Genomic DNA, 22,882 nt, shown 5'->3' with positions numbered 1-22,882 from the left:
AATGAGGTCTTATTTTAACGTGTAAGTGGAGTGGGTGATGGGAGAGAGAAAACAAAATAATTATTTATGTTAAATCATACATAAACAGTAAAGCCAACACAATAAGTAAAATAAGAGAAAGTAGAATGCTGGGGAGGTCATATGTTTCAAATGTATGCATACACAAAAGAGCAACAGGATACATCAAGAGTAAAATGGGAAAAAATCATATTGGGTAAATAGTATCACCACAAAGTGATAGCCAAAAGTACCTGTGTTTGCCTAGTTCTCAGATTACAACTATGATGGTAATTTAGATAAATCAAACAAGCAGAAAACAAAACTATAGAAAAAAAGTCAAAGTGACAAAACAATTACTGGTGTTTCAATAGAAACAAACCCAACATCAGGATTTATCAAATATATGAAAAATTATGAAAGCTTATAAAACACCAATGATTAGATTATGTTATAAAGATGCTATGAAGAGATATTAAATGGTATTCTTTTCATCTGTGGTTACTGCTATAGAATTCTTTCATAGAAATTTTTGGATTTTGAAATTAGTTTAATTCCAAAATATTTATTTTGCAAAATTATAAGACAAATGTATAGGATATTTTTCTCTGTGGTTACATAAGGATTTATTATCATGTTGGCCACAGAACACATAGAATGCTAGTTTTGTAGAAAATTTTAGAGATTTTAATACCAGGATGAAATAATAGTATCATCCTATTTCAGGTTCTCAAGCAGCATTCCTAAGACTAGAACCTTATCTTGAAAAATTATGCTTTTAAACTTAAGGGAATTCAGGTAACAGAAATTGACTAGGTTAAGGCAAATACATCATGTTTACTGGTAAAGATAACATTATTTAAGGAAGGTAAGATACTCTTATCCTACATATACGCCAGAAAAATTGCTTCTCCTCTGAAAACTACAATTATTTTTGCCCAATATTGTAGCTTAGTTTTAAGTTTTTCTCTACTGTTTCTTCTGACAGTTCTGTGGTAAGGAAGAAACATTATAGGCAGCATTTTTTTTTTCCTACAGGGTTTGCCATATGGAGAAGTAGAATGAGAGGCCACCTAGGTAATGTGATTTATTAAAAGTTCTCCATCCCAAAATAGATGTCCCATCTGTGGGCTAATGCCTGAAATTCCTATTATTAAACTCACTTTTATGTAAGATAGTGAGGCCCCAGAGAGCCCCTGAGAAATGCAAATAAACTATTACTGACCTCCCTTGGATTATGATGAAAACCATGGAGTCTTTCTATTCTCTGTCAAATGTGGAGGTCATGGATCCTTCTTGGCTCCTAAGGTTAAAACTCATAGAATGTGCTTTAACTTCGTAGGCACATTTTCTTTCCAATTAAAGTGAGGTGTTGAATATTTATTTATTTATTTATTTTTATTATACTTTAAGTTTTAGGGTACATGTGCACAATGTGCAGGTTTGTTACATACGTATACATGTGACATGTTGGTGTGCTGTATCTTAAGAGAACACTATAAAATTTATTGCTTGTAAGATTTGTTTTTTGCTCTCTTACTATTATGAAAATCTTGAACTTGGGAATAAGGACACTCTGAACAATTGAATAAGACTACACTGAAAGGCACAGAAGAAGTAATTATGAACAAATTGTTCATGAAGTGATCAACTGAATTTGAAACAGAACTTTTCCTGGCTTCTAAATGATTAGAAATTTCAGCTTTGGTTTAACTTAAAAACTTAAAATTGTCAATTCTGTCTAAGTCTCTGAGTCATGTACAGAACTCAAATTATTACATCATTTTTTCACTTATCTGTATTATATCTCCATTTAAAAGTGGACAAATTTTTATACTATATCCTAATAATGATACAAGGTGCTTGTAGGACTCTGGATAGAAAGAGATGGCCCAGGATACAGGGGGCACTCCTTAAATAGCTGCCAAATAAATGACATTAAAAAATGTATAAAAAGGTATGTTAAGTAAATAAAAGTGTCAGGCATTAAGAGACATTTTATATTATGGTTATTCACTGTAATTGCATCCAAAATAACTCATAAAACATTTATTTTTGTATTATTAAAAATCTAAACAATAATAACAAGATGGAGGAAAGTGATACCGATTTAATTATTAACTTGAAGGTCAGTTTCTACAACTTATTCTCATTTACCTGTATCTGATTTGGCCACAGTTTCCTACTTTCTCATATTTTGCTAAGCTTGTGGATGAAGCTGCAGGTCTCTTTTTTTTTTTTTAACCTGGCATATAACACTGTCACTCTATGTAATTATTACCCATCATCTACCTACTTTGAAACTTTGGAGGTTTTATAAAAATTATGAGTATTTAATCAAAGTTGTCTCTTTATCATTTGCCAGTGAAAATATCAAACCTGGCTGTTTTATTCTATTGTGCACTTTAATTACATAACCAAAATCTTTTTTAAAATTCTTAGTTCTTTTAGAAATACCATTTGACCCAGCCATCCCATTACTGGGTATATACCGAAAGGATTATAAATCATGCTTCTATAAAGACACATGCACACGTATGTTTATTGCGGCACTATTCACAATAGCAAAGACTTGGAACCAACCCGAATGTCCAACAATGATAGACTGGATTAAGAAAATGTGGCACATATACACCATGGAATACTATGCAGCCATAAAAAGTGACGAGTTCATGTCCTTTGTAGAGACATGGATGAAGCTGGAAACCATCATTCTCAGCAAACTATTGCAAGGACAAAAAACCAAACACTGCATGTTCTCACTCATAGGTGGGAATTGAACAATGAGAACACATGGACACAGGAAGGGGAACATCACACTCCGGGGACTGTTGTGGGCTGGGGGGATGGGGGAGGGATAGCATTAGGAGATATACCTAATGTTAAATGACGAGTTAATGGGTGCAGCACACCAACATGGCACATGCATACATATGTAACAAACCTGCAAGTTGTGCACATGTACCCTAAAACTTAAAGTATAATAATAAAAAAATTCTTAGTTCTTTGAAAATACAGTATTTTTGAATTCACAAACTTGCAGAATGATGAAAAAAATTATCAGTTCCTGAAGATATAACATTGATTTGTCTTTTCTTATTTGATATCAGCCAGCAGTAAAATTGTGAACAAATCTGGTAAATCTTTTGGTGTTGCAGGTTCATAATCTATTAATTGAAAGTATTCAACTATAAATTGCTTTAATTAAGTGATGTTTGCCTAAGAACAAGTTTCATTTCATCTCATGAAAAAAATGTTATTTTTTTGTATTAATCAGTGGAATGTTTAAAGAAAAACTGGTTATCCTGAAGCTATCAAATAATTATAAGAAATCTCTATACGTTATGTTTTAAAATACATAAAACCCATAAATTCAAGCTTATGTTTCCATTTTTAGCAAGGTTTATACAGAGAAAATAAGTAATACAAATGTTTTCCAGAAAATCTAATTTTATGCAGATCAAATCTGAAAATCATATGAGTCCAAGATGAAACTGTTATCAAATTATTATTTTGAGGTGTATCTATTTATTAAAAAAGCCTCATTTTAGCTAGCAACACTATGTAGAAAAATATTTTAAATAAGACAGAGCATTAAAATAATATATTTATTGATCTCATAAAGAATAGATGATCAGATTTTTTAAAAGTGATTTTAATTAAATGGACATGTTTCTCTTTAGCCAGAAATGACTGAGAAATTTTGAGTTGGAATTGATATAGGGGAATCCTTGGAACTATGTGTGAATATGTGTGTGTGAATTATCTGTGTATATTTACATAATTTACACTATTCACAGTCTTTGTTTTTCTTGACTGAAATAGCCATCTCTTAAGTTTCGTACACTTTTTAGATCTCTATGTAAATACATCGTTTCCTTTGTGGAGATATACTGAGGCCTATATCAATAACCTCAAACCTTTTAAACACTTAGAGCAAGTCAATATGCTTGTTCTGTTTCAGCTATCTGAAATTTAAAAATTTGACAAATACATTTTTAAAGTACCCAGTTCTTGGAAAAAGAAAACAAATAAATTGGGGATTTGGATCATATGGGCTATGACTAAACGAGACAAGGCATACATGCTGACATTTGAAGGATTTATGAAAAAAAGTCCACTGTGGAAAACTGATAGTTTTTCTCCTTCTTTCTTGAATACATTTAGTTAATTTTATGGAAAGAAGAAGGCAGCCAGCTTACAAATAGCAGTGTGTTGAAGGCAATGTTGTTTATATTCTTGAATTTAAATATCACCAAAGATGTCATCATTAGATTTTATGTGTTAAAAAGTGGATTTATAGTCTCTAATTAATAAGGTGCATATGTTAAGACTCAGGAAAACAGATCACTTACGTAGTTCTCCAAAAACGAGACTCCCAGATTCAATAGGAAGGCATACAGAGTGTTCTCTATAAACCCAACAAAGCCATAAAAATTGACTGGAACTTTCATTTTTCAGTACAATAATAGTATTGAAATACCTAAAAAGGGCAGGAAGCAACACAGAATAATCTACGCTTGTCATCATGTTTTCTAATCTATAATCTTTCAAACTGGATAAATGGGAAGTTTTGGAATTTTACTGTGGTACAGTCTTAGTTGCTCCCGTGGTTGTCAAATCTGTCTGCACATTAGAATCACTTAGGAAGAATTTTAAAAGTATACTGATGCCTGGAAACTCCAGAACAATTATGATAACTCTGAGCATGGAGCTCACCAATGGGTGAAATTCTTCCCCAGAGATGTTAATGAACAGCCAGACTTAAAAACTAGTAATTTAGACAAGTGTGAACAGAGGTTAATAATGTTGAGATGAACTGGGCTTAATATTTCACTAACAAGGTCAGAGTTTTGATGCATCACTTAACTCAAACTTTGAGATTCTTCATCACTGAAGTAGCAATAATAATAGTCATTTCTGTTTTAATACTTCATAGACTTGTAAGAATTTAATGCAGTGTTTCTAAAAGGAGTGAATGGACAATCTGCATCACTGTTAACTAAAATACACTGAAAGTGCCAATTCCTAGATCTATCCTAGATTTACAGGGAAGAATTCAGTAGTCTGAAACACACATTTTCAATACATTGAAAAGATGATTCTTTTGCATGATGACTTGTTATAATCATTACTTTAATAGGTAACAGAAGTATCAATTAGGAGAGTACCAAATACATATTAAACACTCAGTACATGTAAGCTATAGGCCAATAAACACAACTTTGGGGTTTACTGATATTTTCCAACATCCAAAATAATAGCTGAAATTTAGAAACATAGTTAATCACACAAAAAATGTTGCATACATACTGTCTAACTACCAATTTGGCATGTTTGGGGCTGGTGTTATGAAAGACTACTATATGATTAATACGAAGTTATAATTTTTGGAGTGTTTTAGTATACCCAGAGCCCATGAGTTTTTCTTTTCTTTTTGGAATAACAGAAATTAGGTTGTGGTTCAGTGAAATTACAGAAGCAAGTGTTTTAGATGTTCAAGTTTAAAAAGTGAGAAAAAAGTTTTACATGAATAAACTAATTATTTAAATTCATTTTTCAACTATTTAATGTTATTTTAATATAGTCATATCATCCAGAAAATCCCATCTTAGACAAATGGGTTTTCAATAAATTATTATTATAGTTAGGAGGCAATGTATAATAGTGATAAGGGGCATAGATTTTGAATTACACAAACGTGAAATCCAGTGCTCTCTCTTTCATTTATTAGTTATGTGACCTTGGACAAGTTACTAAAACCCTATTTTTCATACGCTCTTTAGCTTTTTTAATACCTCTTACCTTATATGGTTGTTTAATCTATTAAATAAGACAGTGAAATGAACATGAAATCTTCACACAGTGTATCATAGTTGCTTGGAACATATTTATGTAGTAACCATTGTTCTTGGCTGAGCTTACATTAAGTGATCTGTAAATTAGAAGTTATTCATTATATTTGTTTCCTTTCCTTATTGCCCTAGATGCCTTTTCTCTGGACCTAGATAATTTAGTCTCACTCTGTGGCCTTTACCCTTCAATAAATATGGATTATTAATATAATTTAGCTACATAATTCCTAAGGAAATATTAATTCATAAAGATTAATTGTCAACTGGAACTGAATATCTTTGCTAAGTCACACAAATTGATTAAATTGTCATTTTCCATTGATTTTGTTTATATAAATAATATTGAATTATTTATATTCTTATTTATTCTAGTAGATTGACAGGCAGTTTTATTAAGAAATGAATCAAATGGTAAATTTTGAATCATCTGGTAAAAATGGACAAAATTTAGTTTTATCTTATGGTCTGGAAATATACCCTAAATTATTGGGTCAAGTTAGTGAAAACTGTTAAATTGATTATGAATGTAGGCACATTACTTATAAATCCCCTTATGCTAACTTAACACTTGTGAATGTTTAGTGTTATTCAGCTATAATTCTTCTAAATACGTCCTGTAATTTTTAAGTTTGCATGCAAATAACTACCATCCTGAGTATACTCATTTCAATAAATTATTTGTCCTGAGCATACTGTAAGAAATTTAGTAAAGTACTAATTGAATTTAGTGATTAGACTGTGATTAGACTATTACAAATTCACAGTGCTTTTACAATTCAGATATTATTTTGCTTTGAAGTCAAATAGAGGAACCTTAAAGAATTTAAATAACAATAATTAATGTTTTTATTCAAGTTTATACAGCAAGATAATAAATTCACTAATGTGAAATGTTGATATAGTATGTACAACTTGTTTCTTAAGTTACTAAAAATGTATTTTCCTACCTATATAATGTCTATTTCTATTGCTCCTAACACGAGTGGCTAAAATTGCAAACTTAATCACATAAATAATGAGATTAAAGTTAAAATGAAAAAGTGGTGTGAGGACTATTGTTTGTGTTAAGTGAAATTGTACCTTGTAAAATTTCATATTATGAGAGCAATATGTAAATTTCATTGCAACAATGGTTATTCAATTTACTGATGAAAATCAGAAGAATGTTGAAAAATTAGTGCATTTATAATAAATTTAATTATTCATAACAAAAATTAACATTGATATAATACATATATTCATAAGAATAAAATAGATATCAAAATTAAACAAATTTCACTTTCTTCTTATAAAATAATTTTTATGGTAACTAATTTTAGTAGTGCATCCGATCGACACTATTGAGCGCCCACTTATTTGGTGGTATGCTGAGTGAAAATATGCAGCTTTATCTACATTACCTTGGTTTGGACAACTGAAAAATTTGCTAGGAAACAAATATTACAGAATATGTTGTTAACTTTTCAAAGATGATCGGTTTAGATTGCTTTAACTTGAAGGACACTTATATTTTGTATCACTTTTATAGCAAACACACGACTCATCATTGCCCAAATCAATTGCCCAAATCAATTCAAACATCTCATTGTAGTTCATCCCATGGCAGAAAAGTGTTTATCCACTTAGTAAAATGGAAAACACTAGAGCTCCAGGTTTAATTTGAAATTTTAACTTCATTAAGAATAAACTTGACCTGTTTGTTTGAGTAAGTAAAAACACTAGATATGTACCGAAATTGTCTTTTGACCCTCTCAGGGAGTCAAGTTTTGATTTGCTTGAATACAAGCAAGTCGAGCTATGGTAATTTGCAATGCTGACGGCAAAGAAGAACTTGCTTGAGGCAAAATCATGAAGTACAACTTTTCCTCTGCATCCTTTTACCTCATGTTTGTAACATTTCCCCTGTTGTTATTTTTACACATCTGGATGCTCAGCAAGGCCTCCTTGCCACAATAATTGAAAGGAGTACTTTGTCAATAGTCAGAATTGAATGAGAGATAGGTTGTTGGGAATACTCTGGGTGAATGTGTCTTTTCTATTTTGACTGTATTTACGATTGACTACAGTAACTCAGAAGAAAGTTAGAGGGCAGAATACATACATTGGTTTATGGATTGAACGAAGATATCCCCAACCATTACATTACAGACAATTCATATACATGTCTTGAAAATCTTCTTGATAATTTGTGACAAATTTTCTACATGTTTTTCAAAAAATAGTTGGTTCTTGTAAGTGATTTTGATCATGACTGATTACCAAATTATGGTGGGTAAACATGCCAATGCAATAGAAAATGTGTCTAATTATGTTTGTTTTAGAGCTTGAGAAATGTTAAGAAGTTACAACTGCATTAATAGGATTTTAATTTTTATTCAAAATGGAAAACATTTATTATGTACTTCTACACAGAGCTAAGCTTATAGATATTTTCATTTGAAAAAAACTATTTGTTCATTTTATTAGCAGATATCAAATGCTCTTTTGAAAATTGAGACTGATTTCTAAAACAAAAAAAATGACTTTTTTGGAGGTTTAATTAAATATATTGCTTCTTTATTAAAAAATATACAATCATTCAATGTCATTCAACAGTATTGATTGTTAAAGTGTGGGATATAGTTTACATTACCGAGTTTATTTTCTAAGGGTAGTGAATAACTCCTGGCAACTACTGATATCATGTCACATGGTCCTTTAGTGACCAAAAATGCACAGTTGTAAGATTGCAAGTGTTGCTTGTATTGAAAACTGGATTACATTAAAGGATAGACAATTATGATAAAGGATCTGAGATAATTGGACAATTATGATAAAGGATCTGAGATAATTATTCTAACTTTTTGGAACTATACTTTCACTCATTGATGAAGTAAGTAACAATGTGGAATAACAAAGTTTAAGTGTGGCAGAAAATACATACATATGTTTAAAAGTAGGGAAAATTTTATCAATTATTAAAGATGGAAAAAATAGGACTATGTCAAATAGTTAAACAAATGTGGGGTATTTTATGGAGAAAAGAGGCATGTACTACTTTAAACATTTTCCAATTGAGAACATACTACAGACAAAACTGACAGATTATTATTCAATGAGAAACCTGACTCAGATGAAGTTACAAAAAAAGTACTTTTTAAATGTCTAGTTTCTAATAGAGTTAGAGCTTTGTTGATTGAGATATGTGGAACTGCCACATATCTCTGTGCCATACTTTAGGTACCTTCATAATAAACGGTAAAGTGAGGGAAAGAGTGGAAGAGACAAATCCCTCCATCTCTTCCAGAACTTTGAGTGCACTATAAATTAAATATTTAAAATATTTTTGCAATAGTTAGCTTTCAATTATGAACACTCTCAGCCTCTCTTGCTTTATATATGCATTTATTTTGGTAATTTTTATACATCAAAACTATAATTACCTGTATTTGGGCAGAATGATTTAGGTTATGCCAGCTATTGTGGTTAAAGCTGTAGTAAATTACAGTACATTGAAATTATAGACTAAGGTTCTGAATATTGGTAATTCACTGTTGTTGTGCACCCTTAAACAACTCTTAATAAAGCAATGATTTTCTTTATATTAAATTTAATGTATGTGTGCCTCATGGAGATTTTTATTTTATAGAAAAATATTGAATATTTTATTATTATGTCTTTGGCTTACCTACTTTAAGGAGATGGCTATTTAGGGTACCTTTTAATCCAATATAATGTGAAAATTTGATCATGCTATACTCTTAATGTAATTGTACTTCTATGATCATATACAATTTACCTATCACTTTCTCACATAATCAATTTAACTTTTTGGTAAACTTCCAAGAGAGCATCTAGATAGAGTGAAATGAAAGCTGAAACAACAGTCAGATCAAAAACTGCTTTAGTTTCAAATCCATGTTTTTCAGAAAAGATATTCAGATCCAGTTATCTGGCAAATGGTCTCAAACATACATTTCAATTTCACTGTTAAAAATGGCACATATACACCATGGAATACTATGCAGCCATAAAAAATGATGAGTTCATGTCCTTTCTAGGGACACAGATGAAACTGGAAATCATCATTCTCAGTAAACTATCGCAAGGACAAAAAACCAAACACTGCATGTTCTCACTCATAGGTGGGAATTGAACAATGAGAACACATGGACACAGGAGGGGGAACATCACACTCCGGGGACTGTTGTGGGGTGGGGGGAGCGGGGAGGGACAGCATTAGGAGATATACCTAATACTAAATGACGAGTTAATGGGTGCAGCACACCAACATGACACATGTATACATATGTAACAAACCTGCACATTGTGCACATGTACCCTAAAACTTAAAGTATAATAATAATTAAAAACATAAAAAATAAAAAAATAAAAATAAGATATTAAACATCTCAGAAAATATTGGGATTATTGAAGCAAATTCTACCCTGGACTTGGAGTAAATGTGATGAACAGATTAATGAGGTGGAAGGGACTAGAACTTTGGGAAAGTGCAACCTTGTTATCTTAATATTTTTATAGCTTAGAAAGAGAACGCTATGCAACTCATATTTTGACCTTTTAATGTTAAAGAATTTAAATAAAAACTATAAACCTGAAACTCCAAAAGAAAAATTCTGTTTTGAGAGAGATGGCCTCCTCTAGTAAACTTTTAATAAATTAAAAGTATCTAAAAGGATGCACAAAGATCTCTAATGTGCTAGATTTTCAGAGGATGTCATGTATAAAATATGTGAGTGAGAACATGAAAGTAAAAGCAAGTTCAGAAGAGGAACACAACCAGGAGGACAGTGTGTCAGGAAAATCCAAGAATAAGTGGAGGTGTAAAGGCTAAAAAATAATGCAAATGGTGCATATCCTTCTGTCTTTCTCTCACACACACAGACACACTTTCACAACACATATACAAATACATACATGTATATATGTATATATATACATATATACACACATATTCGCATAATATTCAAGTATGTATACATATATACACACATATACATACACATATGTATATATACATACACACAGATTGAGAGATTAACCATGTGTAGATACACACATGCACATATGCAATAATGAATCATTTCAAAGCATGCCAAAAATATAATAAAAGATATATCCTCTGTTTGGGATAAAGAAAAAAAAGTTTAAAAGCAAACAAAAAATAAATGGCAATAACTAATCACACTGAATTTTGTTATGGCCTTTTTTTCTTCCTAAAAAGAATAACCCCAATCTGAACAAAGAAATTCAAAGTAATGGAAAACTCAACAATGAAACTCAAAGTAGACTAGGAGATGATACCTGTTTCAAACATCACTGCCAAGGTAATTTATAGGTCAGTGCATGGATAACTTTTGCCAATGATAGAAAAGATGCCAGAGAACCAGACCCTGACATTAAAAAAAAAAAAAAGTAAAAAGATTCTGAAGACTGCATCTCTGAGCTTAAGGGAGATTCTAAACAAAATTTTAGAAATTAGGAAATGACTTTATGTTTCTTTGTTTTTAAATGTAAATGGATCAAGCTTTCTTAAAACAAATGAATATTATTATTTGTGATGAGAGCACTAGGGGCAATTTTGATATTTTTCATAAGGTTTCTAGAGTAATAAATTAGAATGACAGGAATATATATTGATTTTAGGAAAGTGTCTATATAATTCCACATGATATTCTCTGGACAAAATATGAAAAGGTAGGCTGAATAACATTTTTAAAGGGCAGTAAATTTTATAATTGTTATTGATTACGATGAAGGCCTCTGGTAATGTTTTCCAGGGTCATATCCTGTTACATATACATGACATGGATAAAAAGGAAACAAATATTTATTGTGTGCCTAGTTTATGTTATCTCAATTCCAGCTCTACAAGGAGCTACAAGGTAACATTGCTACCCTTAAAAACATATGAGGTAAAATTATTCCTATTCACAGATGTAGAAACTGAGTTTCAAGAAGGTTAAGTAAATTTCCTCATATTGGGAGGCTGGTAATGCAGAACTGGGTGTCAAAATCAAGACTGTATGAACCTTCTGTTTTGTCTCCCATGAAGACAAAAGGCATGCATATAAAATTTGTTGAAACACAAAGCTGGGAAGGTATAATAAGACGTGGAATGACAGAAACAAGATCTAGAAAGTTTGGGATCATGAATCAAAAGAAACAGGATAAAATTATCCTAAAATTAATATTAACTCTTACAAGAAAACCCCCCAAATCAGTTGAATTTGTACAAAATGGTAAGTCATTTTATCAGTAGATCCCATAATAAATATTATAAAGTTTAAGTGTGAGGTCTATTACTCAGTAATATGATACCATTACTGTACTGATGGGTGTATTGTCAAGGAAAAAGAACAGAATTACGCACTGTTTCCTTCAATTGTTAGATGGCACTGGATGTAGTGTTTTCAGTGTTAATCCTGGTATCATGTTCTTTGCCATAAACTTGTTGACAAATTGGCAAATATTGACATGAAATATGCTATTTAAGCATCTAAAAATGTAGGTGCTTTCCATACCACATCATATAATTTGCAAATGTTTGTTTCATTTATATATAAATATACAGAACAGTTTTTCTATGATAGCATTATAAAAATTCCCAGAGAATACTGGCCCAGTAAGAAATGGAATGTTCACAACTCATAGTGTAGCTATATGAAAGAAATAGATCTAAACGACACGTTGGTTTCCAAATTATATTTTCATACCTGGAAAATATCTACTTTATAAATAGCACAAGGTTATAGTTTTCAATGAATATGAAAAAGTTCTTCCATTAATATATTTTATGTATCTTTTATATCCATGTTTGTGATGCCACTAAAATGTGTATTTTCTAAATTTCATTGTGCTTTTACAAGATACTTTTTTCTTTGATGTCCATAACTGCTGAAAAGGCTCCCCTAAGGAGAATTTTAAGAGTAAGTAAGGTTTTTAGTCAGCTTAAATTATACAATTCTGAGGCATTATTTAAGGTACATACTATATTTTTTGTTTGAAACCTGTCAGCATTTTATTTGTATGGCAATCAAATGACTCAACCATTCATGTGTCATGCCAGTCTTTTTCAACTGTTATTTTTAACAAAGAAAATTATATATATATATGTATTATATATATGTATATGTATATAAACTTACAGCAAAAATGTTTAAAAATAGCAAATACTTTGAGTATAGTTAAACCTAACAATTGTACTTTTGTTTCTATGCCTCTGAGACAAGATTACGAGACCCTTATTCAAAGTTTCTAAATATAGGAAATAGAACACTGGGCCATGCTAAAAAAATTGTTCAGATTTTCTTTTGAAAGAGAGTAGTTATTTTTCCTCTTGACCCCTAACGAAGATGCTTTATTTGTCAAGGTGTTTTCCTTAGAAAATTGACCCAGTGTCAACTGTAAAGAAAACATAGAGGATCCTTGGATGATTGACCAACTTATCCAAACACACGTTTAGTAAAGAGAGGATATAAAGATAAAATGTGAAATGACCTCTCTGAGTCACATTTGTTTTCATAATTTCCTAGCAAACATCCAACTTCACTGCTACCCTCAGCAATATTTCTTGAAACATTTTTAAGACATCGATAGACACCAATAGCTCATCTTTAGAAAGCCATTCCCAGAAGAATACATAAGGGGTTACAACTCATTTCAGGGAGTCTGCCTAGCTCTTGATATTATATGTCTTTGGCATACAATTGTGTACCTTTTATCATTGACAGTGAAGAAAATAATGCCATTTGTAACTTCTGAGATATACACACAATACTATCAACTAGCCAGTTAATAAAAGATAAGAAAAATAAAGAAAATAGAACATTTTTAGGTGTCTGGCAAGTAACCTCTAAATCAAGGTAAAGATAATAGTTTAGTGGCAGTGTTCATATTTTCCTATGACTGTAAGATTTAGATGCCTAATATTAATTATTTAGATGCTAAATGTTAATATTTAGCCTCTTATGAAAGGTTCATTTTTCTTCTAACACTTTAGTACCTGGATACAAAGAAAATACACAACAGCTGTTTATGAATGAAATAAAAAGTTTCCATTTTTTATCTGAGTTTCTCATTTATTTGCAGAGAACGAATAAAATAAAAATATCCTAGTGTTGTTTGGAACACAGCATGCCAGTAAATCTTAAGGATTGTGTTTCAGTATGAAAAGGAAGAGCAGGAAGATTTCCTCATTCCGTCTTACTAGCAAAAGTCTAGCCTTCACACACACACACACACACACACACACACACACACACACACACAGAGTCATCTATATGAACACGTACTTGAGTTTCTTAAACATATATGAAGCACCTTCCATTTCCCTTTATAATAAATCCCTTAGTTTTTGCTGTTCATTAAAAAACAAAAATGATGAGACAAGCTCAGGACATTCTGAAAACCAATGTCTTAAGGACACACTAAGGTGTCCTGAATTACTTTAACGGACACATTGTAAAGACACACTCTCCAGTCCCTATTAGGAAAAGTTTAGTCCAGTTTGCTTACTATTTGGGTGCTTATACCAAAAAAGCATCATTTAGGACATTATTTAGGATAATAATATTTATGCAAGAATGGTACCACCTATTTCCAGATGGTATAACTTATTATCTGAGAGTCATGTAGCAAATAAAACACACAAAGCATAAATCATGTCAGGAGAAATCATATGAGAAAAAGAGCATTGTCTGGTTATCAGAATATGAGGTCTCTCATGCTGGCCTTGCTAGGAAATAGATCTTTGATTCTAGAAAAGTCAACTAATTTCTATGGTTCTTACTTTTCTCCTTTATAATATACCCATTTAAATTCCAAAAAAGTATATGATAAATCACAATAATTTCAATCACATGGATTTTAATACAAATTGTATAAAATCAATTTCCAAAAATTTTCTGCATATACTGAAAACGTCTGTACGAATGAGCTAACTACTATAGGCCTTCCCTAATTTATTCTATTAAATGTGGGTACTCAATGTAACCTGAAAATATTGAGCTTAACTGTTCTTTTTTTTTCTTTTTTTTTGCAAAAGGGAAACTAGAAAAAGACTGCTTCCCCCAGAAAATTTATCAACAATAGGTGCTCAATTAAATGTTTTTAAACAATGAACAATGTCCCCTTTCATACAAATAATCAGGGGAGAGATTTTTTAAGTCTTTTTTTTTCTTTTTCCATAGCCTCACCTACACAAAAAATTATGTTGTAAAGACACCACTTCTATGAGGAGGTATTCATTGTAGATGGACAGAAGTCAATGGAAACCTAAGTTTACACAAAAAATAAACCAGATTATCATTCCACCCAACTGTATATTCCCACAGATGCTTAATAAAAGCTATCTGATGATATAATGAATTATCAATTCTTGAGGAAGTATATACAGTTGGTGACTATTTTTCAAAACTTATCATCCAACAAACTAAATTTTCATTTAAAATCTTTCATATTACCCTTTTGACAATCAGTTGAAATTTCAAAACTAAGAACACTTAAAAATATAAATGAAAGTAGCATTAGCTACAGACTGATAGTCAACTTCAGACATTAAAATAAATACAAGTGTGTATTAAGAGTAAAATTATGTCAACAATGTATAAATGAAAACTGCCAATGTAATTAATGTTTCTTTTAACATATCCCATCCATTGCTTTCCCTCCAAAAGACAAAGGTAGCAAAAGAGGAAGCAGGAAGACCTGCTTCAGAAACAACATACTGATTTAATTGGCTAAGAAGTCCAAATGCTAATACTCCTAATAATTAGCCATTCCTTTTGTGTTTTGGTGACATATATCCTCATACAATGTATATCAAATGGAATTTTTTGATTTACACCTGACATTTCAAAGTTTCCATTTTTGAATTCTCCTAGTCTTAAGTAAGTAGAACATTGTCTCCTTTGTTTGCTAGGCATAATGTTTTCCCCAACATCTAGGGCTCCATGATGCAAAATATCATTTTGCCGATCTTCTGTTCCAGTATTTACTTTAATTTTTTTTATTGTAACTGGATTTTCAAATACAATCACAAAAACATCTCCTGTTGAAGGTGGTTTCCCCCAAAAGTACTCGTCAACACTACTGTAAGCCTTGCTTGCTTCATAATTTTCAAACACATTCATGTTGGTGTACAGACTTGCAGGGGGGTTATCAGGAATGTCAAATGACTCCTCTTCAAAATCATCATCCTTCAGCTTATTCTCCGTCCCTTTGTATGATGAATAATAGCCCATGTGCTGAAAGAGAGATGGTTTAAAACGGATCACATTTTTCTGAGCCAACAGACCACGGAAATGAGTCAATAGCCAATCACAAGGCATTTCTTGATAAAACATTAATAAAAAATGTGCCAAACGTGGGAGATCACGAGAATGATAGAGTTTACCAATGTAGCCAAGCTTAGAGAATTCAAGAGTTACCCAGTAAGTTCCTTCTAGGGATGCAATGACTTTCTTGATGGCAGTTAAGAAATTTTTTGAACATCGAACATCATCTTCAAGCATTACATAATAGTCTGAAGTATTGGCACAAAAATTAAGCAGAAAAGCATAATCTACATTTTGCTTGGAACGAAATTTGACTCTATCTTCTGGATCATTGTAATTTCTTTTAAGGCCATCTAGGATTGGGTAATACTCCTCTGGAGCATGTATAACCATTAATCTTCCTGCAATAATATGGTGTGCAAATTTCTGTGTAATATCCTGGACCATGGCATCACGCCAGGAAGAATTAAAGTCTGCTAGGTGAACCACCACTGAAATTTCCTTCAGCTCTTCATAGCTGGATTGCTCAAAAATTGACTTAATTGTCTCAAGTAAATAGTTTCCTTTTTTTCGCTTTACTGAAGAAAGTCCAATTGTAAGATACCCTGCAAAAAAGAATTTAGAAGCAATACAAATGTGAACTAGAAATACAGAAAAAGAAAAAGAGAGAAGATATTTATTTATTCCTTAGACTTGCTACTTACTACACATTAAGTAAATCTAGTAAATGACTATGCATAGAACATTTTATGATTAAAGTAATAAGCTAAATATACAAAGGCTGTAAGTGCTTAATACATAATTTATATTTTCTATGAAAAATAAATAGCATCTTAATCACAATAATGTATGAGTCCTATTGCTGTGAACATTTACTGATGAAATTCTAAAAACATGGTTTAAAGTGTTCTGCAGCTTAATACTCTCATATACGCCCATTAGAGAAGGTAGACAGCTATTTAGATAACATATAAGTTACTTTTTAAAAATAAAGTGAAAAAAATGCTTTTTCTCTTTTGCAAAAAAAGAAGGCCATTCACAGTTAAGGCTGACAAACTAGTTTCAAATGATACAAAAGAAAAATAAGGGTAAGTAAGTCTTTCAATCATCTTTAAATTTTTTATAGAACACATCACATATTTTCAGTTTTCTTTTTTTGCTGTCATTGTCTTGTACTAGAATTCATAATTGGACTTCATGATTTTATCTTGAAATGTACCTAGTATATTAATTAGAAAGCAAACAATATTATAAGACACATTCAAAAAACTTTTATGCTACATTGTCCCAAGACATAAGCATCACTTTAAAAAATTTTTGAAACACATTTTATAGTAATTTTGCCTGAATAAGTTTTTATTCAGAGATTTAAAATCTAAAATTAGGAATTAGATATGTTTAGAGAATAAAATAAAACACTGAGAAAAGACAGCTCGCCTCTGAGAAGGGTTAGAGGTCTTTCTATTGAAATATTTTCACTTTTTAAAGCTCGTTCTCATATTAATCAGAATTGAATAACATTTCTAAGCCACTATTTAGAAAATGGGGAAATCTATATACAACAAGATCATTGTTTTCACATAGGCACCTGTATAATGCAGTTTGTATGATATTGAAAAAAAACCCATTCCAAAAACAGTTTGTCAGAGAGGTTGTGATTTACACATTTCATTTAAATACCTTGGCTTACAACTCAGACTTCTATTGAAACACAATATGTTATCTAGTACCATTAGACTTGAAGCCACCAAACTTCATTAATAATAGCCAGTGCTTATGAAATGCTGTCTACATAAGAGGCAGGAGTTTGGGCATTTTATCTGTAATATGCATCTTAAATGTTCAAAATGGTCTTTTGGGATAGGTTTGCTATTACCATCATTCTGCTTTACAGATAAGGACACTAAGTTATGGTGAGAGGAGGTGACTCATGCAAGGTGGTACACTTAGGAAGTGATGTTGCATCAGGATTCAAACTGTCTCACTCTTTTATCCTCTGTGTTACATTGCCTCTGGTAGAAAGCAGTTGGCCTGTGTGCCAATAAACATTAGTAAATTTAGCATGGGAAAGGGGAATCAGTAATGTTCAAGCAAAGGTGGTGCAACAGAGATGAAAAATTAATGGCAGTCTTAGACAATTAGAAAGAAGCCAAGAAGAGTAGACATTTCAAATGGTAGAATGAAAGGAAATGAGATATAAAGAAATCTAAATTAATTTAACAATTTCCTCAACCTAGTGATAACCAATACACTCATATAAACAAGTCTTAAAAGAGAGGTCAATTTTTGTGGTCTTCACATAATTTATTAAGATCATGATAGCACTGTATTTTATTCTAAGAGTCATGTTTTTTTTGTTTTTGTTTTTGTTTTTTTGAAATAGAGTCTCGCTCTGTTGCCCAGGCTGGAATGCAGTGGCGTGATCTCAGCTCACTGCAGCCTCCACCTCCCAGGTTCAGGTGATTCTCATGCCTTGGCCTCCTCAGCCTCCTGAGTAGCTGGAATTACAGGTGTACATGACCATGCCTGGCTAATTTTTGTACTTTTAGTAGAGAAGGGGTTTCACCATGTTGGCCAGGCTGGTCTTGAACGCCTGACCTCATGTGATTCACTTGCCTTGGCCTCCCAAAGTGCTGGGATTACAAGCATGAGCCACCAAACCCAGCCTAAGATTTATATTTTACACATTGAAACATTTAAAAATCAGGCTGCATACTAAAATCAATAGCGTTATAATTAAAATTGGTAATGCTTATACTTTCTTAGTGGTACACTAATTAGATAATGGTACTTGTTATAAGCTATGGTGTCTTAGAAATATAGTAAGTTACTTCTTGGCTTCAAATATATATATTTTAACTGACTGTAGTGTGTCGAATAGTTTCCTCCAAAAATTCATGTTTACCTGGAACCTCAGAATGTAATTTTATTAGTAAATTTGATCTTTGCAGATATAATTAGTTAAGGATCTTGAGCTGCAATAATTCTGGATTTAGATGTGGACCCTAAATTCAATAACTTGTGTCCTTATAAAAAAAAGGAAAAGACACAGAAAGACAAAGAGAAGAAGGCCATTGATGGAGGCAGGAATTGGAGTGATGCTCCAAAGTCAAAGAGTACCAAAGCAAAGCCACCAGAAGCTGAAAGAGGCGAGGATTCTCCCTTAGAACTTTCAGAGGGAGTTGGGACCTGCCAGCACCTTGATTTCAATCTCTGCCTTCCAGAACCATGAGAGAATAAATTGTTCTTTTTTAAAGCCAGTCACTTTGTGGTAATTTGTTATGGCAGACCTAGGAAACTAAAACACTGAGTTTCATTAATTAAAAAGTTGTGGCAAGTCATAAAACCAAAGTGTTAGAGGTTAGAAAATATAGCAATATGAACATAGGAATTTTTAAAAGTTAACTTCTAAATTTTAAAGTAAATTGATTTTTTTCTAGTCACTCTACACCATCCTACAACAAAATCTCAAAAGACTCACATTATGATTAGGCATTTTATTTAATTTTTTTGTTATTAAGGGTACTGGGTCAGTGAGTATAGTAGTTGGCAATTTGTGAAGAAACATTGAAGTCTTCCCCAAATAATTTATTATATTAGTAAAGCCCTTAAGCCTTTTTACTATACATGTGAAACAAATTATCATTATTTTACTGCAAAGTATTTTATGTATTCTTTATTTAAATGTTTAAGGACACTTACGCTTTCTTTGTAAAGGTGTGGCAGCTAGGTAGCGATAGGTGACATTTATGGCTCCTGAGAAATTAGATAAATCCTTGAAAGTATGAACATAGCGTTCTGAATTCAGTTGATGTGTGGATGTTTCCCTTATAAGTTGTTTGTCTCCTTCCTAAATACCAAGAAAGAGGCAAGGAAAATATATAAATAATAGATGGTCATGGATTAAATAAAGTTTCTTTTTTACACAATAAATATATGACTACAATATATAGTATGCAGGGTTACATAAATCTCAATTACTGACATCATAAGCTGTAGCTCATCATCACTCACCTCATTTTTTACCTGGAGGTTCTGCTCCAGTAGCTCGCTCGCCTATTTTACTGTGTATACCACAATTACATTTGTTTTTCTACAGGACACATTAATAATGACAATCTCTTAAAAAAAGAATTTCTACATGAAAACTCCCACTGCCTTTATGCACTTTTCAAATTTTTGACAATCATTTAAGGATCTCAAAATTGACAGCAATTTATTTTATAGTTTAATCTAAGGCTAGTTCCCACCATATTGCCTGATTTACTCTTCCTCAAGCACTCTCAAATAAAAGATCACACAGTGTCTCCATGATTGGGAAACTTTAGGAATTATTAGGAACATGCAGTAGTGGACACAATATTTGGATTTTGGATACTTTATTAAATAAGTCACTTATGTGGCTACTATCTAGCTGTTGAGAAGGGCCAGTTATGGGTGATATGGCAGTAATTTTTTTCATATGTCCTAAAGTAACCTCAAATAGGATACATTTGCACCAAATTAAGGTAATGTGTAGATATCTAGGACTAATATTTCTTATGACAGTTAAGTTTGTGTGTGTGTGTGTGTGTGTGCGTGTGTGTGTGTGCTTCTATTGGATGTAATGCCCGATCCTTTTATATTTTAGATCCCTTTTATTTATTTGGTGTTGGATTTTGCATGTCATTAAATCTTCAGGAAGGTTTATATTCAAGAAAACATATTCATATTCAGATTAAAATATATCCTTTACCCACTAATTGCCCTTCTTTGATATAAGCTAAATGGTAAATTTTGATTATCTAATCATCATTTGATCAAGCCTTTACTGGTCATACACTATTAGGAAAATGACTATTTGTTTGACTCATATGTGATTTACTAGAATTGGTAGAATACATTTGAGAACAACCTAATTAGAAAGAAATATTTCTCTCTCTCTTTTTTTTTCAAAATGTGCACTCTACTATGTGGTTTTATTTGTTTATTTAATTTTTTTTCTTTGAGGTGGAGTCCGGCTCTGTTGCCCAGGCTGGAGTGCAGTGGCATGATCTCTGCTCACTGTAACCTCCGCCTCCTAGGTTCAAGCCATTCTCCTGCCTCAGCCTCCCGAGTAGCTGGGATTGCAGGCACACGCCACCATGCCCAGCTAATTTTAGTATTTTTCAGTAGAGACGAGTTTCCGCCATGTTGGCCAGGCTCGTCTCAAACTTCTGACCTCAAGTGATCCACTCACCTCGGCCTCCCAAAGTGCTGGGATTATAGGTGTGAGCCAGCACATCTGGCCTTATGTGGATTTATTTTATTCAGTATAGAAAGTCAAGCTAGCCACGTGCTAGCTATTAAGACTGTAGAGAAAGTAAATGGATTAAATAACTTTGGTCCTGCTATTATTTTGCTGTGGTCATTAAAATGTTAATTAAAGCCTTTGTTCTAAAATTAGATAAAGCTCAGATACAAGTTTTACAACTGAAACATTCAATACTTCTACTTCGCATCAATCTCAAGTGCCAATGAAAAAGATGACTAACTCAAACTTTCTCATCTATGGCCAGACGTGACTATTCTTAGAATAAAAACTGAAAGTAGGGACCTTAACTAGAGGCTTCCAATATGGTCCTTACTAAATCAAGATTCATTCTGAATATCTTTTCTGTATATCCAATTATGTTTATAAATCTAAATTTCGTCTTTAGTAGTGTATTTCTCTATTTTATACTGCCTTTGATAATTTGGACCAAGAAATACTTTAGTCCTTTATAAGGTTCACAATGTGTAAAAGTGTGGTTTTGTGCGGCTTTTACACAATGCCATGTGTAAAAGCCATAAACTTTCAAAGCACTTGAGATTAAACCTTAGATGCTAAATTACTTAGAAATATACTAATTGGCTATCCACTGAATTCTGATTATTTTAAGTTCTTTATACTTAAATATTTTCATTGGTGTTTATCTGCATACCTATAAAACATCATTAAAGTTTAAAATAAATTTAGAACTGCCAAAATGTAACTAGTGACTCAGTTTAGTATCAATTATTTTAATAGTAATGTAGTGATGTACATAATTAATAATGCCTGGAAAAAATTTCTGTAAAAAGTACAGTACTTACAGCACTAAATTCATTTTACCATTCTATTCTTAGGTGATGTTACATTCTAAGGTAAGTGTAGGATATTGAATACCTCTTTAAAAATTCTATCCTTAACACATAAAATCTAGAAATTTTGTGTTATAAGATGGAGTACATTCATCCTGATTTAAGGACATAACATAATATAAAAAGAAATGGAACTTACATGAAATCACTTTATTAAATTCTTAAGAACGAGCTTTTTTATACTTTTCAGCATAAATAAATAATGCAACTTTCACCTGAGTCAGCCTTGTTGGCTGCTTTCCAGAGGCATCTACCTGAACAGCCAGGCTCTCCCTGGATACCTTCTTTCTGTAGCTACTTTGCTGTAGTATATTTCTCAGTAATAAGACAAAGCTTTATGACAATCATTTTCTGGATGGGAATGCAATTCAATGAACTAGCTACAGACTAAATATATACCCTTCTGGCTACTTTGAAGATGCTCGCAGCCAAGAGGCTAAGTTGATTGGGCATGCAGTGTCTCTTCTACTTAGTTTGCCTTGTAACAGTGTTTGTCTCTCACACTAAGCGCAGCTTCCTTTCTCACTTAAAGGCACATATATCTCTAATACATAAGCAAATATGCTAAACTGCTCATATGCCTAGGGTTTTAGGCCACAAATGGATTTTCTA

At 31.9% G+C, this 22,882-nt stretch overlaps 1 protein-coding gene across 1 annotated transcript in view; it reads right to left on the bottom strand.

Moving 5' to 3' along the window:
- Positions 1 to 15,564: 15,564 nt before the first annotated feature.
- MGAT4C (MGAT4 family member C) overlaps positions 15,565 to 22,882 on the bottom strand; it is an 815,317-nt gene continuing 807,999 nt past the window's right edge. The window contains exons 9-10 of the mRNA XM_030819890.1: positions 19,832 to 19,979; positions 15,565 to 16,734 (exon numbers count right to left, since the gene is read on the bottom strand). Coding sequence (XP_030675750.1) covers positions 15,593 to 16,734; positions 19,832 to 19,979 — 1,290 coding nt within the window. The 3' untranslated portion in view covers positions 15,565 to 15,592. The remainder of the gene's footprint in view (positions 16,735 to 19,831; positions 19,980 to 22,882) is intronic.

The sequence above is a fragment of the Nomascus leucogenys genome, chromosome 10 (assembly GCF_006542625.1).
Source record: "Nomascus leucogenys isolate Asia chromosome 10, Asia_NLE_v1, whole genome shotgun sequence".
NCBI lineage: Eukaryota > Metazoa > Chordata > Mammalia > Primates > Hylobatidae > Nomascus > Nomascus leucogenys.
The sequence above is the reverse complement of the archived record's forward strand: the minus strand, read 5'-3'. Positions and strand labels throughout refer to the sequence as shown.